Below are 18,215 nucleotides of genomic sequence, written 5' to 3'. Positions count from 1 at the left end.
CAGATTAGACAATAAACAATGTGTTTGTGATATTTTTAAAGGAGAATTCCTGACTAAATAGACAGAAAGGAATAGCTATTCCTGGAGTCATGCTGCATTTTACTTTGTTTAAACAGATTTTGCTTATTCTTTTAACTTACAGAAGAAAAAGGTGGAAAAAAAAAATCTAACTACTGATTTTGCCAACATAATTTTGTTTGGGCATTTATGTTTTTCTTATAAGGTTCCTTATTTATCTGTTAAAGGTGTTATTTTTGCATATTTACATGCTTTCACTTTGTATTTTTTACTGGACAGACTGTAAATCCTAGAGACTAAACAAAACTAGTCTTGAGAACATGAGTTATTTGTCTGATGACCTTTAAGACATTAAACTTTCTCATTATCTTCTGATTAATTTGTGGAGAGGAAATACATGAAGAATAGGTATTTGATTAATAGATTTGATATTTGATTTAATAGATTTTAATAATTCTTTTTGAACCGTTTTTAATATATTGATAAAATCTTCTTTCATGGATTACTGACCCAATAGTCCATGTAATGTGACAAAAATATGTTGTTTATGTCCTTCTACATGCATGCTACATCCACAGGCTCCGTGTCTTTTTTAAGATATTGCATAAAAAATTGCCTTTTGTGGCATACTTTATTTAGTTTTAATTTTTACCTCACAAGTTTCAAATGTTACTAGCTTACATACCTACTTCTGAACACATTTTCTGTAAGAAAATGGAATTCTGTTGTGAATAGCAAGACTGATAGCACAGTGTGGGAATCTCGGTATACTTTATCTTATATAGTTGCCAGCAGAGATTTCTTTTTTTTTTTTTCCCCTGCACAGGTGTCAGTAAAGTTTATAGAAAGAAAAATGGTTATACTTTTACTAGCAATGGCTAAATAAAGTTTTTCAGTTTGGGAAATGTTTTTCTGTTTTCATATAAAAGCAATAATGTTGTGTGCAGGGATGGTGTAGAAATAGTAAGCTGTTCAGTTTTCAGTTCAGAAACAGAGAATCATGGAATAGTTTGGCTTGAAAGTGACCTTTAGAGGTCATCTCATTCAGCCTCCCCTGTAATGAGCAAGGACATCCTCAACTAGATCAGGTTGGTCAGAGCCCCATCCGACCCCACCTTGAATGTTTCCAGGGATGGGGCACCTACAACCTCTCTGGGCAACCTGTGCCAGTGTTCCACCACCCTCAGCGTAAGAAATTTCTTCCTTATATCTAGTCTAAACCTACCCTCTTTTAGTTTAAAACGATTACCCTTTGTCCTATCACAACAGGCCCTGCTAAAAAGTCTGCTCCCATCTTTCTTATAAGCCCCCTTTAAGTACTGAAAGGCTGCAATAAGTTCTTCCCAGAGCCTTCTTTTCTCCAGGCTGAACAACCCCAGGTCTTTCAGCCTGTCCTCACAGGACAGGTGTTGCATCCCCCTGATCATTTTTGTGTCACTGCCCTGGCTGGTCCATGTCTATCCTGTATGTAGGAATGCAGAGCTGGACTCAGTACTCCAGGTGGGGTCTCACCAGAGTGGAGTAAATGCTTGGTCCAGTGTGGGCAGGGCAGTAAAACCAGTGGAAGCAACTCACCCCTGTGCCCTCTAAAGGAGACTGTGGTTGTGCTTATTTGAGGTGAGCAGCTGGGTGGAGCTAGCAATGTTAATCTCTAGAAGAGTCATGGGTAGGAGAAGGGTATGTGAGGCTTTTTGCAGGTGTGTCCATCTTTGTGGTTGGGTATCCATCAGGCACTGGCCATTGCCTTGACAAAGTGTATGGCTGAACTCCAATGACTGATAGTGTTGGTCTCATAACATGAATCTGGTTTTCATCTATAAGAACAAATGCCTGCATTTGCTACCATGCTTTCAGGCACAGAAGATCTCATTCTTAAATCATCCATGTGTTTTTCTTCAAATTTTAAGCAAAGAAGCACTTGTCAGTCTTAATTTTTTCAGTGCAAACAACTTTGCCTTTGATGCCTGGGAACCTCAGGCTAATTTTATATACTACAGAAACATAGTGTGATATTGTACCTGCAGTCTTTGTAGAATATCCTGTTGGAAGAACTGAGTTGAGAGTGTAGAATCAGGATGAACATGGCCTACAGAAAGTTGCTGGAAAATAACAAAGCTATTCAGAATTATATATTTTCTCTAGAAAAGTCTAGGTAGCATTTCTTGACACAGGTTTACACTTTTGGAAGTATCTAAGGTAGAATTGAAGAGTGACTCCTAACTTAAATGCAATGTTACAAATGACATTTTATTCTTTTTCCTTCTTTTCTTATTCACCATTCATTTACCAGCTCTTTCTCAAGAAGAGTTAAAAATGTTTTTTCTAACATGCTTAAAAGGCTAGGTTGTCCTTGCTCCAGGAAAAGCTGGTTTATCCTATTAACAGCTTTCTCTCTTGTTAGCATCCTTTCTTTCATATTGTATTACTAACTGTTTTCTTGAATGCCACAGAGAAATACAACAATATTAGTACCTTTCAAATTGTATTACTGAAAATAAATACAAGTTAGAAACAATACTAATACAGTGTGATCTGAAATTGCTAATAAAATACTGCAGTGAAGTGAACAACTCAGAAGATATTTGAGTATCTCTGCATGGGAGAGAGATTAGAAGCCAAATTTCATTGCGTGAATATTCAAGCCCATTCAAATGCAAAGTATATTCCCCCTTACTGTTTTGTTTTGAGTTTGGGTTTTTTTTTGTTTGGGGGTGGGGGGGTGGGGGACAGGCATGCATTATTAGGCTTTATGTATTGAAGGTAAGAATAGTCACCTATCAATTAAGGTTATTTTCTCTAGGTGATTCCCGCATTTAAAATTATTCCAATGGCAAAGCAACCTGAATTTTGTAATTAAAACAGAAAAGCTAGACTTTTTGTGCCAAGAGGAGAAATAATAATGCTTCATACTTTTGCTTTACCTTTTGTCCTCACACTACACTGTGTTGTGTGAGCAGTTCATTAGTCTCATCTCTGAAAATCCTACATAATATCATTACCCAGATTTTACAGACTAGGCAGTTAGAACTTGAGTGTTAAGTGACTTACCCAGTGCCACACAGTGCATCTGTGGAGTGGCCAATCCAGTATCAGAATCAAGGAATTCCCACCTTTCTTTCCAGTGTTTTGGCTGCAAAATTACCCATATGAAAATTGTAGGTGAGTATAAAAATTGTAGGTGAGTTTAAAAATTGTCATTCTTGTACCAAAAGTACATGATGGAGACAGGTGTCTCTGCAGAGACAGAAATACTTCTCCATGTATACTCTTCATTCTGTAGAAAGTATGGCAAGCACTTCCACCTCAATTTTCCTTTGTTCTTAGAAGTGAAAATATACTTTGGAAATTACAGCAGGCTTACTATAGGTGGGTCACATTGTGCATTTCCTAAATGTCAGTATGCAAATAATCCTCCTTTTGGTGTTAATTTAAAACAAACTCTGTTGTATTCCTGATTGCCATATATTATTAAAAATAGTATAATTTCATCGGGATCTTTTTGCCATTTACACAGCAGAATTTATGCTGTGGTCTTTTAAAGAAATACTTAATTGACAAGAGAGAAAAAAAATTATTAGGATTCTTGAAGTAGCAAAGAAGTGACAGATTTTCTAAGAGCTGTTTACAGAGCATATAATATATGCACTGAAAAAGAAAGAAAGAAACCCAGAACCTGAAACTGTACTATGGTACAATCCTGCACTAAGCAATAGTGTTTATTTATGTAGACACATTTTATATTCTTCACATTATAACAAAGCAACAGTAAGAAAAGCTTAATGACAGAGAAGACACTCAGTGAAAAAAATGCTGTAGCACTTGCAGGACTTACCTGTTGTCTGCTGATTCGTATGAGTCAACATGCAGCAACGGCAGACTTTAACTTTGACTGATTAACTTTGTTTTGATGTGCCGTCATGTCTCGAGACCAACTACTGTACGGCTTTAAATTATTCTTCCAATGACAGCGTTATTCACTTTCAATAAAATATTAGTTGAAAATTAGGTATTGGGTATTTATAAACTGTTTGACAGCAGAAAGAAAAGATTGAATTTAACATGTTGGGTTGGGTTTTTCTTAAAGTTGAGAGATAATCTGCAAAAAGTGCTTTTTGCTTTTACTTTTCCAATACTTCCCATCACTTCACCCAAATATTTCATTAATTGACATACACCACCAGAACTTGTTATTGGTTTTAAAAGTATAACCAAGATCATTTATTCTGTCAATTAAATATGGAAAGTTCTTGCCTTTATTACTAAAACATACAGAACTTGTGAATTACCACATTATGGAAAATCTAAATTTTAAGTATACATATATGTGTGTTTAAAAACTCTGGTATCCTTTCTAACTAATACATTTATGCAGAGTCCATACTCATGCAGAGTCTTACTGTTTTTAATGCAGCTGTAAGGAACTGCACTCACGCACCGGTTTGCTGGTTTGAAGTCTCACTGAAAAGATTTCACAAACACTGGACCAAATAATCATCAAGCCTCGTGCTCCTGTGGTTGGTAACAGTAGATTTAGGTTGTGTGAGGTCTGGAGGATAAATGCACGGTAGATGCTTTAAACAGGTAGCTAGAGCTTCATGCCAAGAGAATGAGTATAGTTGAGTCCGCTATGTATTCAGTTACACAGTGATCCCTTGCATCATGGATTGTTTGATAGGAGACATTGCTTAAACACTTTTTTGTACATGATAAAGACAAGGCAAGGACCTGTATAAAAGGATGTAGCTGAGATTTCAGTAAGACACTGTTTAACCTCCCAGGACTCTTGGAGCCTCATCACAAGTTACATTAAAAATTTTTATTAGATTTATCATTAAAATTCAAGATAAAGGAAGTCACAAAATTTATCTATCTCTCCAGAATGTTGCATCATTTTAAACTGCCTCCATCTCTTGGGGTCACTTATAAGAAGTCCAGAGGAGGAATCATATCTCTTCTTTGCATGTTCTGCTTCTCCCATACTGTGATCCCGTTCATTATTGCTTCTTATCTCTTGGAAACTCTGGAAAAGAGCCAGACAGATTGATTTTCCATTACTGCAATAGGCTGTTCCTCTTAATATGTGAAAAATATTTACTTGTTGGATATAATTAAATCACCCAAACTATGTTAAATGAATATCCTTGGTCTGGGGGAAACCCACAGAAGTCAGGTCTAACATCTTTTAATGTCAGCCATACAAACTTACACATAGGTGTACTAGATTGTGTGCTTTAATACTAGGCAAAGTTGCCTTCTTTCTTCTACAGGACAGCCCAGAACAGGAGTGACACCTCCCCCCAGCCCTTTGCTTCAAAGTGAAAACACACTGTGGCTGGATTCCTCACTGCGGGAAAGAAGGACGTGCCTAGAGAAAGAGCTTCTACTTTGGAAAATAGGGATTTGAGTCTTGGCTCTCCAATGAACTTCTGTAATATTAAGCATTCAATCTATCTTTAGCTGTCCCCGTGTGGAAAGGGAGGTGTTGAGTGGAAGGAGGGAAGGGGAAGCAAACTGAAATCCTTTTCTGACTACAAGGTGCTCATGGTGTCTGACTGTAAAGTCAGAGAGAGTAGCAAGATATTTCTGAATATTTCAGTGCCAATTATAAAACCATTAATTTCTTCTTCTATATATGTGTATTTTGCTTTTAAACCTTAATTGCATTACTTTAAGGTTTAAGGAATCAGTTGTGTAAACTATTTTAAATCTTTCTCCTGAAATCCAGTCCATTTCCTTCACAGGTCCTCAAATGCCAATGTGATTTTGGTAGAAATGCAAGAGCATTATGTTCGGAACTCAGTGGAAGGGACCTATAAAAATGTCTGAGAACTCCTGTTATCTGCAGACCACTGGCATGGTAGACGATAGTGGCGCTTTTCAAAAAGCTGTAGAAAACCATGTTTTGCTGCTTTCTTAAGGGCCTCAACCTGCAAGCTGTCATCTAAATACCTGGTTGCCTATCAGCTGGTACAGGGGGAGCCTCTATGTGCTTGATTTTACTGTTCCTCTCGCTATGGTCATTGGTTTCTTTTCCCTTCCGTTTTCTTTCCGTCTTTCTTGGAGGAGTTTCTGAGGAAAACCCTAATCAGAAAAAATTTCTGTTTTTTTCCCTACAAAATAGTGTAGTACACAGAGTCCCATTATTTAAACTTTCTAGCAATATGTCGCGAAGGCAGAACTACAGTGCATGACCTCTGGAATACCTAGCAGTACTCTTTCAGAAGCATTTTCTGGCAAAAGTTTAGCATTGATACACCCTTGGATTTTTATACCTACTTTTTAACAGGTTTGAACAACGGCTACAATATTTAGCTGCTGCAAACCCACCCAGGATCTTTTTATTATCCCTATTCCCCACCCCACCTCTTTCAAATTGAGTGGTAACAGATGTCCAACCACAGTGACACCAATCCACGCTGCTACCAACAAACACACCAGCCAGCCACTGAACTTCTGTTCTCTCTGTAACTTGAAATCCTGCTGCCAGGGAATGGCGGGGCTGCGTTGAAGCTTTAGATTCCTAGGTGAATCTACGCCACGCTTATCTGCTGCTGCCATCCTGGGTCATTCCTAAGAGTGTTGCACAGGCAGTCGGTGACTTGTATGCCTAAGCTAAATGCTGTTGAAAACTAGTAGAAAGATGCTGTTAATAATTCGGGTGCATATCTTTGCAAGGCTGATTACATATGTTGGTTGCAATGTGAAGGTCTTTAAAGACAATGCTTTCTTTCGTGTTAATGAATGTTAATGTTCCATCCGTGTGTGTAGGAGCACACAGTATTCCTGGCATTTTGAATCTTCTCTCCGCCAAGTTACGCTGGTTTCATGTTGGATATTGTTGTGATCTGAGGTAGTTACAAAGATTCTGGATTAACTTAGTAAAGTGAAAAAGGAATCTTTGAAGTACAGACTAGATTCTACTTGAGATTGTCAATATTCAACATTTTCCATTTTCTGAAAACTTTGTGTGATTTTTTGGGGAGGTATGTATAAAAATTAGAAATCTTACTAATTAGTTAATCTCCTTCAAAACTCTACATGATCAAGACTCTCTTTAACTCAGGGAAGAGGAAAAGAAACATGAAAGCTCTAAACTTTTTTCCCCCTGTCTTATAATTTATGATGGCTAAATGGCTCATTTTTGAATGTACGTAATAAAACTCACTCTTAGGCTGAAACATTGTATTTCAGGTTCAAGCTGAATCCAATTTTTACAGGCAACCTGTTAACCTCTATGCCAAAAATAGGTAGGGTTCTAATGGAAATGATGATGAGCCTTAATAAAGCAGCTCTACCAAATGACACAGTTTCATCTAGTATGTGTACATACACTGTATTACTGCTATTATATGTACTGTAAGTGACAGATGAACAAGACAAAATAACATAAAATACACCAAATGTGCATGACTGCTGCAGAGATTTAAAAAAGGTGGTGAATGTGAGGAAACCTTTTATGGTAAAATAAGAATACCGTTTTGTAAGCTCTTCTTGCAGTACAATTAATTACTGAGTTCATTAATTAATGAACATATTAGAGAAAGAACACCATTACTGACCAGAGGAGACCTGATATATTACTGAGTCAATAAACTATTGAACATGAAACAGGACCTTTCAGGAGAATTTTTTTCTCATAACCCACAAACACATATATTATTCTTGCATGGTCAGCACTTCTTTGATACCCTTATATTTCATATTACTAATTCTTTTAATCACACATACATACAGCAGTGTTTTATAACCTAGCTAATGAGTAATTGGACAGGTGACATTGGGACTGAGGCCCTGAAGTGTCAGGCATAATAGAGCAGGATTTTTTTTTTCCCTATTAGGTTTTTTTAGAGTAAAAGATAGTAAAAGTGCAGGTAGGATAGGAAAGAGAAGGGACTTTTGTACCAGAAATTTTTCAGAGAAATACAGATTTTCAGTGGATCTATGAACTATAAATGGCTTTAAATTGCTGTCTGATGCAGAGAGATAAGTAAATAGATAAAGCATTTAAAATAACTCTGAACCTTTTTAATTGTCAGCAACCAAGGAATTTAGCTTGGCCAAGCTAAAGTTAAATGTAATTTTCTTTATGACAATATAGTTAGGGTAATACTTTTTTTGTATGAAAAGAGTGTGTGTGTGTGTGTATGTTAATTGTTTGGAAAAGGCAAGAGCCTTCATAATGCTTCAGTATCTCAGCGGCCAGAGGTACCAAGCACCCTTCCCCCACCTTAGCCCCCAAGTAATCATTGATTGCATCTAAATCTATAGAGATATCTTTTCCTGGCAGCTCTGGTAGTTACAGTAGATTGTTAATCTGAGAATGATCAGAATAAGCCTCTCTGTCTCAGAAATCTCCATGCAAATTACATCTAAATGCATGCCATAAATTTATTACTAGCAGTTTGAAGTTCACAGGTCATCTTCTGCACTATTTAAAAACATATGTCTGTTGCACATTAAAAAGAGTCTCATTCAATTTATATTCACTTTTCTGTGGACATAGGTAGCCCCTGTTAAAGTAAACCTATGTAATTTTAAAAATAATTTTAAAAAGGAAGATGAGATATTAATAAGGTGTATTTTGTAGGCAAATTTTAGATCTCTGCATGGGACTGGAGTTTTAGCATCACTGCTTTGAAATATTTTCATCTTTTGCAAGACAGAGAAATAAATGTTTGAGCAATAGGGAGTGCTAAGAGGTAAAGGGCTGTGCCTAGACATTGGAGAAAGTGATAGATGCAAAGAAAAGTTATGGGATGTTTTATGAACCAGTCCTATTCTTGTACCTTGATCATTTTACCCTATTTTGGGAACACATCAAATGCATGACTCCTTTCTGTGGCGTAGTTGTATCTTATGTAAACCCTAAAAACGAAACTTGAGAATCACCTTTGGATGCCATGGGGAAAGGGGAAATAGATCTGTAGTTTTCCTTTTTGAATGTTTTTATTTCCTCATTATATTCTTGGTTTTAATCAGGGTGATATGCTGTTGTTGTAAGACATCACTAGTAACATTTTCCTTCAGGCAGTTGATGCAAAACCAGGAAATTTGTAGAACACCTACAGAATCCTCATCCTACCACTTTTTTTTTTTTTTTTTCCTAAAGGAAATAGAGCAATTCTTTTAAAGACTTTAGGAATGTATTCATCTCCGTGGGACAACAGACTATGTTATTATTGAATAAGCATTTTAATTCTCATTGCTCAGGGATACTGATGTATGTTTTTGAAAGAAAATGATTCTCTACTTAAAAGAATGAGCAATGCTTTCAATGTTAGAAGGCTGATTTTTGCTATACAGGTAATACCCTTCTAGCACTCACAACAAATTTGTACAAGAAGGAAGAAAGACATTAATATGTGTTTTCTCTTTCTTTTTCCAGGCCATCCGCTGTACACTGGTAAATTGCACATGTGAATGTTTTCAGCCAGGGAAGATTAACCTGAGAACCTGTGATCAGTGTAAACATGGATGGGTGGCACATGGTAAGAAATGTCTGTTCCAGACTTGTCTGGTCTATTCTGTCCATCTTTCCCAGTGTCTTTAAATACTAAGAGCTGGAGTGATATAGACAGTTGTGATATCTATTTGTCTGTACATGCCTGTGTGTCTACTGTATGTGCTTTTTTTTTACAGCAATTTCTAAGATGAAAAAGTGAGAGTCTGTTATTCTGGCAACAGCTTAAAGTGCCACCAGAGTTCAACAGCTTGTGTACAGCTCAAAAGAGTATTCTAGCCTCCAGGAAATAATGTAGTTCTAGCAGGATTTAGCAGAAAGGCAAAAAGTTTATAGTATAGTTGCACAGCAGAGTTTGTATTGCAAAGAAGCATCAGCCAATGAGTCACTGAGCCTAATGAAAATTCAAACATACCAAAGTCAAAATTTCAGAGCCTAGATGTCAGAATGAAATAAGTGTATCCTGTATGGCTCAACAAAAGTGTGCATATGTGATCTGTGAGTTGAACCTCTCTTCTGATGCTTAAATAGCTAAAGAAAGAAAGAAAGAAGGGATTAGAATGCCCAGATCCTATATAAAGGCATCAAAATACACTTCTAGACCATCCATTTTATTTATCCATTACTATTTTGTGTGTTTGGTTGTTGTTTTTTTCTTGACAGTCTTCATGAAGCTATGCACGAGAGACAAAGAGCTATATACACAGTTAGAAGGCAAATAAGGATACCCAAAAAGGTTTAATGTAAAGAAAAGAAAATCAAAGAAGATAAAAGAAAAGGGAAAAAAAGAAGGGGGGGTGGAGAGAGAAAGATTACTATGTTTACATAAGAAATTAACGTTGGAGATTTCTTCTCATGGCCTAGCCTATTGGCATCTGAGCAAGCACAGTCTTCATTCCCCACTTCTGCCAGAAATTCTGTGGGTTACATTATATAAACTTTATTTTATTTTGAAGAGACCTGAGGTGGAAGCTTAGTACTTCCCTCGTAAGATGCACTTGATCTCTATTTAGTTCATGTCTGTGTGTATTTGTGCCTGAATATGCTGACATATGGAAGTGTGAATGCTCAACAAATTCAACAGCACAGACTGTCAGAGAAGTTTTTAAAACATTCACAACATGGATAGGAAAGCAGGAATGTAGGTACCATACAGTGCTGTGTCACTGTATAGTAATGTATACAGCCTGCCTACAAATACCCTACCTAGCTGATTGCAGATTTATTACATACTAGATTCTGTAGGGGCACACCTTGTTTTTGCTCCTCCTAATTCCCAGAAAGATATCTTCAGTTACAGTATAACCAGACTCACGTTTCTTGGAAGGATCACTAAACCTCACAAAATTTGGATAGTTCAGGCATGCTTCTGGCTTTGTGTAGAATCAGCATCTGAGGTTTTACTGATCCACAGATAGGGAAGACTTGACTAGCTATTTTCCAGGCTGTCCTTCTGTTGAGTAATAGAAATTAGGAGTCTAGCACTTATATTCTGGAATATAGGCATCCTGCATTTTCTTTTTAACCAGTACATGTTAGAAAAGTGCGATCAGATTTTCCTGATAAATTCTTCCCTGTGAGGTAGTTGAATTTGGTAATCTGAGATTACCACAGTGTGTATAATAGAAATGTTCCTGTTTTACAAATCCAGAAAGTTGAAAGGTAAATGTGATAATTAGGGATACACCACCTGCTCCCATACCTGAGTGCCTAACATTCCAAATAGAAAACTTAATATAGCTATATATTATTACAAAGGGTTTGTTTTACTGCTGCACCAAGTGAAGAATGCTCTGATTTTTTTTTTTTTTCTTTTAGTACACTGTGTATATTCATCTGGAGTATTTACATTTTATGGCAGAGTGAGACACGTCAGATGTATGTTTCATATACATAGTCAAAGCACAGGCTTATAATTTACTTCCTGGAGACTATGATGCATCTGCTTCAATTCTTGATCTTAGCTGTTCTCCGGGATTTTGAGGGCAGCATTCAGGAAACTGATCAATTCATTGCACTGTAGCACCTGGATTTCAAAGTGACTGAATCAGGTTGCTGTTCAGAAGTTATTTTCTTTAAACCGTTAGCACGGTACATTCATAAGTTGTACCTTGAATGCAAATAGTATTTCCTTCTGCTTTAATTAAAGGTTTTCCTTCTGATTTTTATTAATGAATTTCAACTCAGCACCTTGACACATGGTGTAGTACTTTACTGAATGTAATTATCAAAGAATAGGTGTTTCCAACAGGAAGTACTGTGCTTATTCAGTCTGATAACCTAGAATCATAATTAACTGCATAGATCCAAAATAGCTTAGAACTGCAGTCTTCTCATGCTGTACTTGACTAATCTGCAGAGTTAATTCATGTTAATAGCTACCATTTAAAACGTTGGAATTCTTGGAGTGAGGAGGAAAAGGCATACAGCCACCACAATGTTATTGCGTATAGCAGCTGCTGGCGTGTTTTCTTTTTTCCTGCTTCCATTGTCTTTCTCATGTTTTTCCTTACCTAAAATGAGCTGCACACATCTTGAAAGGGAAGGTTTCCTACATGTTCAATTTCTTCTCCTTGGAGTTGCCAAGAGTAGGATTGTCAATATATGAACAGATTCATCAGAGAAGTTATTTTGTGGCAAGATAGATGTTTCTGTTGGCAAAAGTTCAGCTTATCGAGTCTTGACCCTGCACCCCTGTGCTACAGTGGTAATCCTACCACCGGTATTTTTAAGGCTGAAGCCAAAAGCTGCATAGAGCACAGCAGCATTCTCTAGTACTGCCGTGTGTAATGGAGAACGAGTTATTGCTGATGTGAATCTCTGGATGTTTTAAGGGATTTGAATAACTAGACTGTTTTAATTTGTTTTCAGCTGAAGCCTGTCTTTCATATTGTCAGCTTGCGTCGGTATTTATTTTCTAAAAAAAAAACCTAAATGGTTTAAATTGGATAAGTCATTTCCTAGGTCTCCATCAAACAGATAACAGTTAGATGTTTTTCGTTCTTTTTTTTTTTTTTTCTTTTTTTTTAATTGGTAAGATACTTTGTATAGTCCATATGGTGGAAAATGAAATCTTATTAAAATCTAAATAGTTGATTTTTTTTTTTAAGCAGAATTTACTTTAGCATAGGCAATAGCTATTTCGTGGCTTTTAAATTATGTAGGAGTAAGATGACTGCAAAAAATTAGGACTTTCTTAAGTGCTTGAATTGTTTGCTTCTCCTGTTATTTTTGTTGTACTAAAAGTAACATACTATTCTATGAAAATAGTCATGACATGTTACTAGATTTAGCACAAAAATCACTTATTCAAACTTTATTGGAAATAATGAAGAAAGCCCCACTTTGTTAGCCACCCACTTCCCCTAGCAGAAATATCTTTGCCTATGAGGAAAGAAATTAAGCAATTTTGCAGTAAAAAGGTGTTGATTTCATTGACTTCGCATTTTGCCTTGTGTGCTTGTCATTGATGTCAGTATAGCAACTACCGTACTGCTAGCAGAAATACCTTTATTATACCTAGTCCAACAGACCAAAAGGCTCAGTGCAGTATCTATAGGAATTACAGTCTACCCTCTCTCATAACCATTTTGCTCTAAAAGGGTGTACCAAGGTGACAGATGTCATAGTGGGCTAAAGCTATTATTTATGATGTTCATTCTATTTATTTTCATTTCAGTATCTCAGACTTCACAGGGATGTAAAAAACCACAGTATAGTAATATTTTTGTTTGTCTGAAATCATTGTCACTTTGTTTCAAAGAGAGTCAGAAATTTAGAAATACTAGTTCTCTGTCTTGCCCTCAAACTGATTGCTGGTAAAACTCAATCAGACAGCAGCAGCATGTTTTTCAGGTGTTTTTGGTATACTCTGTGTTCTTAGACTAGCTGAATTTCACACTGTTCAATCTATTCTAGGAAATAAAGTATCCTGTGAACATTTTTGCTGTCTATCTTCCTTTTTTTTTTTCTCTCAGAGAAAGCTGATCCGTAGTCTAGTGATCTTTGATGTCTTTTCATCTGCATCATGCCAATCAGCACAGCTCGGTGCTGGACTTTTTATTCAAGTATGCTTTAGTACCTCTCTGAGGTATGGTGAGGCCACAGATGGCCCCATCTCCAGTCCAAGACTTGGCCAGGCTTTTTCTCCATTACCGTTGAGATTAAGTTCCTCTCAGTTTTAATGAAGATGACAGTAAGTAGGAGATTTTGTTACACAGGGCAAATCCATTACTCTTTTTAAGTTTAAAAGCTGCCATCCAGTGAATACTCATGCTCAGAGACTTGCCATGTGGGTTACACTTTCACCTTGTGAAGGAAGTTTTCTGCTACTAGTATTTATATAGTGCATGTACTAGCTTGTTGTAAAAGAGACTAACAATGAAAACAACTACCTCCACTAGAAAAATGGAGAATGCTCTGTCACAAAGTCAGATGCATGACATGACTGTGACTTCTTTATTAACAATGGTTGGGTTTTCTGAATTCCTACATTGGAGTTCATGAAATTGTCAGGTAAAAGAAACATGAAGAGACAACAAAAGAAAGGAAGGACAGGGGTAAATAAATAAAGAAAAGAAACAGAAGAATGATCTGGAAATTTTAGAAATTGCATCTCTCCCTTACCCTGAGGTTGCTGAAAGGATTTGGTCCTTGAGGAAGGTTTAGATACTAAATGTGGCCTGCATGGGAATGAAGCAGGAAGGAAGAGAAGTGCTATGTTGGAATAAAAGTCAGCAGGGTTCCTATATTTGTTTCAGGCCAAAGCTGTTAAGTAAAAGGAATGCAGGTTTGCAAAGTCAAAGATCATCTCTAACAAAACAAAACAAAACCACATCACAGATCTTAGAGTCTCTCTCCAAAAGCTGGCACAACTGCCATGTTGTTATTTACTTAAAAATGGAGATAGCAGACAATAAATACTGAAAAAGGAAAGGAGAAATGTAGTCCTCTTTATACTGGTAAAATAATTGGGTTATTTTTGTATTGTTCCATAGGATATAAAAACTAATAACAATTTTAGCATACTAAACATACTTGTTTCCTTCTATTCAGTTTATTTTATTATTTAAAATGCTTTAAAATAACTTGAGAACATCATGGATTTCTTTTTTTTTAAGTTACATAAAGATTTTTAGCAAAGTAATTATCTACAACTCATTGATAACAAAGGCTAGCTCTTCATGACTTTTAAAGTAAAACTATTTTAGATCTAGCTTGGCTTTTCCTGTCTTTTACTGACAAAATAATTTTAATCCCTCTGTTATAACTTCCTTTTGACCCTGAAGGCTGAGGCATATTTTTCATTACTCAGTTGCTTCCAGGAACCTTACCTGATTAACATTGACTACTGGTAAACACTTTTTTAAGTCCCCCCTTCTGCCGATGCCATCCCTTTTTGCTTCCCTTCAGCAGCAATTCCCAAAGCGGCCAATGCAGCACAGAGAAGATGCACTCTCTTATCTTGTGGGTACTCTGACCCAGTATTTGGTTTTAAAGCGAGCCACATTGGTAGAAATTATGTGATGTAGTGTTTGCTTTGGGTTACTCAAGATCACCCTTAATGCAAGTGAAGCTGAGGTAAAATCAAATGAGAATATCCAAGTATTAGGGGATCCAAGAGAAATAATATTGTTTCAAAGGTTTATGAGACACAAGTGACAGAAAGGAAATAATACTTAGTTGCCCCATGATCAAATAAAAAGTGTTCCTTTTCCATCCTTGTTCAGCTGATACTTACATAACCATAAGGTCAAGGCTTTGGTCCTCATGCAAATTTGACATCCTCAGGTGTAGAGTAAGTTTTTCCCTGGGGGTAAACCACAGGGTCTAACTTACATATACTTACACCTCCTTGGATTTCCCTGGGGGTCCATTCAGATTAAGAGCTTTTTTCTCTTCTTCCCTGCCACCCCCAGGACATCTTAATGCAGTCAGGAAGAGGGTAGACCTTTATCCTTCTCTCCAACTTTATTGGTTCACAGCCCTGGGTTTGAATATGCCAATGTCCCTTGGATAGAGTCAGGTGAGATTATCCCTGATGAGATATTAAACATTCAGCTAAGGACTGCTTCAGTGCCTGGTAAGCCCTAAACAGACCACGACCCATTCTGAAACATAGCGCACTTTTCTGCTTGGTTGAACTATATTCACATCTCGAAGTGAAGCCCTTTCTCATTGTGAATCTTTTATTGTCTGAAAAACTTCTCATTAACTAATCACGCTTTGTACTCTCACAGAACTGGCATTAATACCATCAGATACTCCTTGGCAACTCTGAAATATGTATAAGGCCTCTGTTACAGCTATGATCTCCCTTGACTAGCTATAAAATGCCCAGAGAGGTTTAGACTAAAGGTATTTCAAAAGTGCACGATACTGTTACTTGGTGCCCGTCATTACTGAATTTGCATTTTACATCCCATGTAGTACACCCAATATCATAGGATAAAATGCTAGGAGATGTCTTGGACAATGATGTCTTACACCTTCCTCTTAAAGAGAGAATCCAGTAAGGAAAAAAAAAATAGACTTGCTATGTGCAAGGTGGAACAAAGACAATAAAAGCAATTATATTTTAGTTAGTAGTTGGAATTCTTCTTTCTAGACATGGTAGAGACTGCTTTTTGGAAATGTAGTCAGTAAAACCCTTGATCTGGCCCCCTTAAGTGTGGTGATAGGAAATTCACTACATGGCATAGCTTCAGATAGGAGCAAAACAGTGTCTGGTGCTCGCTGCTTGATTCCCAGATGAGCAGGATAAATTCTGCGGGACCTGAGAGTAGAAATCACCAGTGGATTTATGGGGCAGCAGTGGTGGACTTCTGCAACATGCATCCACAATTCTCCAGGGCATTTAGGTGCTAAGCAGTACCTGCTTACTTGTCTCTTTTAACACCTATGCTGCTGCACATGAATTGCTGTGATGTGCTAACCACTTTATCATTTTATTACACTTTATTACATCATAAATTTTATATCTTCTTAACGATCCTACAAGAAGCTTAATTGTTTATAGGAACATCTTAATTAACTAGAGTTCACTGGGTTAAGCAGAACACAAATTGAAAGAGCTCTAAATGAAACAAACCCTACCACTCCATTCCATATAGCTTCATAAGGTTAAAATGTGATTTGACTGCCAGAATAAAAAATTCATACTGCTTTCAGATGTTACAAAGTAACAATAATACCATGGGTAACTTTACCTCAGCTTTCTGTTTTGCAAATGTGAAATTCAATGGAAAAAACATATTTTTTTTCTTTACCTACTAGGAAGAATTTCAATTTGAGCTGTAGCATTATGAGGAAGCTTGCCCCAGATTAATTTAGCAGACAATAGCGTTACTTTATTATCCCATTTCCATCTGGATTTTAGAAATAGAAAAGATAACACAAGAAATGTATAACACGAGTCTCAAAGACTTCTCTAATTATATTCTAATTGATTACAGTCAATTTTTCTGAAGTATATTTAACAAGAGCTTTGTGAAATGGTTACAGTACATGAATTGGAGTGGGAAAGACTGATGTTTATGAATGGTAGAACTAGCTCTATGAACCAGTCTTCCCAGAGTCTGAACATCTTCAGCTGTCAGAAACTTTAGGACAGAAGGTTTTCCTGGGAAAAAGTGAGGTGGTTTAGCACATGTGGGAAAACATTTCATAGGCTTGAACCAGAATTACAACCTAAACTGAAACACCACCAAGGTCTTGGCTTGCCTTTGTGAAATGCCTCTACAACACAGTCCTCCATCCAAACAGAATGATGTTAACAGGTGGGCAATGCCTGTTGCATTTTCATAACAGCTTTCAAGGCTGCAAAAGTGACAGAATAGGTTGCCTGGAGAAGTGGTGGAATTACCCCCGCTGTAAATATAAAAGACTCATCTTGACAGGGCCAGATATAACCTAATCTGAGCCCCTGCTTTCAATAGAATGCTGCACCAGACAGTCTGCAAAAATCCCTTTCAACACAGACTTTCTGTGAATCACAGAACCATAGAATGGTTTGGGTTGGAAGGGACCTTAAAGATCATCTAGTTCCAGCCCCCCTGCCATGGGCAGGGACACCTCCCACTAGACCAGGTTGCTCAAAGCCCCATCCAGCCTGGCCTTGAACACTGCCAGGGATGGGGCACCCACAACTTCTCTGGGCAATCTGTTCCAGTGCCTCACCACCCTCCCCATCTCTCCTGTAGGCCCCGTTTAGGTACTAGAAGGCCGCTATAAGGTCTCTCCAGAGCCTTCTCTCTCCAGGCTGAAAAATCCCAACTCTCTCAGCCTGTCCTCATAGGAGAGGTGCTGCAGCCCTCTGATCATCTTCATGGCCCTCCACTGGTCCCATTCCAACAGGTCCGTGTCCTTCCTGTGCCAAGGACTCTAGAGCTGGACGCAGTGCTCTAGGTGGTGTCTCACCAGAGCAGAGTAGAGGGGTAGAATTACCTTCCTCGACCTGCTGGCCACACTTCTTTTAATCACAGAATCACAGAATCACAGAATATTAGTGGTTGGAAGGGACCTTTGAGATCATTGAGTCCAACCACATTAAAAAAAAAAAACAAAAAAAAAAAAACCACAACACACAAAAACAAACAAACAAGCAAACAAAACAAAACCAAAAAAAAATAACAACAACAACAACAAAAAAACACACACACACACAAAAAAAAAAGCACCCACCAACTAAACCCCACACCCACAACACCCCACCACAAACCAACAATCCCGGGCACTA

General features: G+C 37.3%; 1 protein-coding gene across 1 annotated transcript in view; it reads left to right on the top strand.

Annotated features, from left to right (window-relative positions):
- The window catches only part of BNC2 (basonuclin zinc finger protein 2), a 235,648-nt gene that overhangs the window by 109,711 nt on the left and 107,722 nt on the right, over positions 1-18,215 (top strand). Inside the window, exon 2 of the mRNA XM_074166453.1 lies at positions 9,404-9,506. Coding sequence (XP_074022554.1) covers positions 9,404-9,506 — 103 coding nt within the window. The remainder of the gene's footprint in view (positions 1-9,403; positions 9,507-18,215) is intronic.

Source organism: Numenius arquata, chromosome Z (genome assembly GCF_964106895.1).
Source record: "Numenius arquata chromosome Z, bNumArq3.hap1.1, whole genome shotgun sequence".
Lineage (NCBI taxonomy): Eukaryota > Metazoa > Chordata > Aves > Charadriiformes > Scolopacidae > Numenius > Numenius arquata.
The sequence above is the reverse complement of the archived record's forward strand: the minus strand, read 5'-3'. Positions and strand labels throughout refer to the sequence as shown.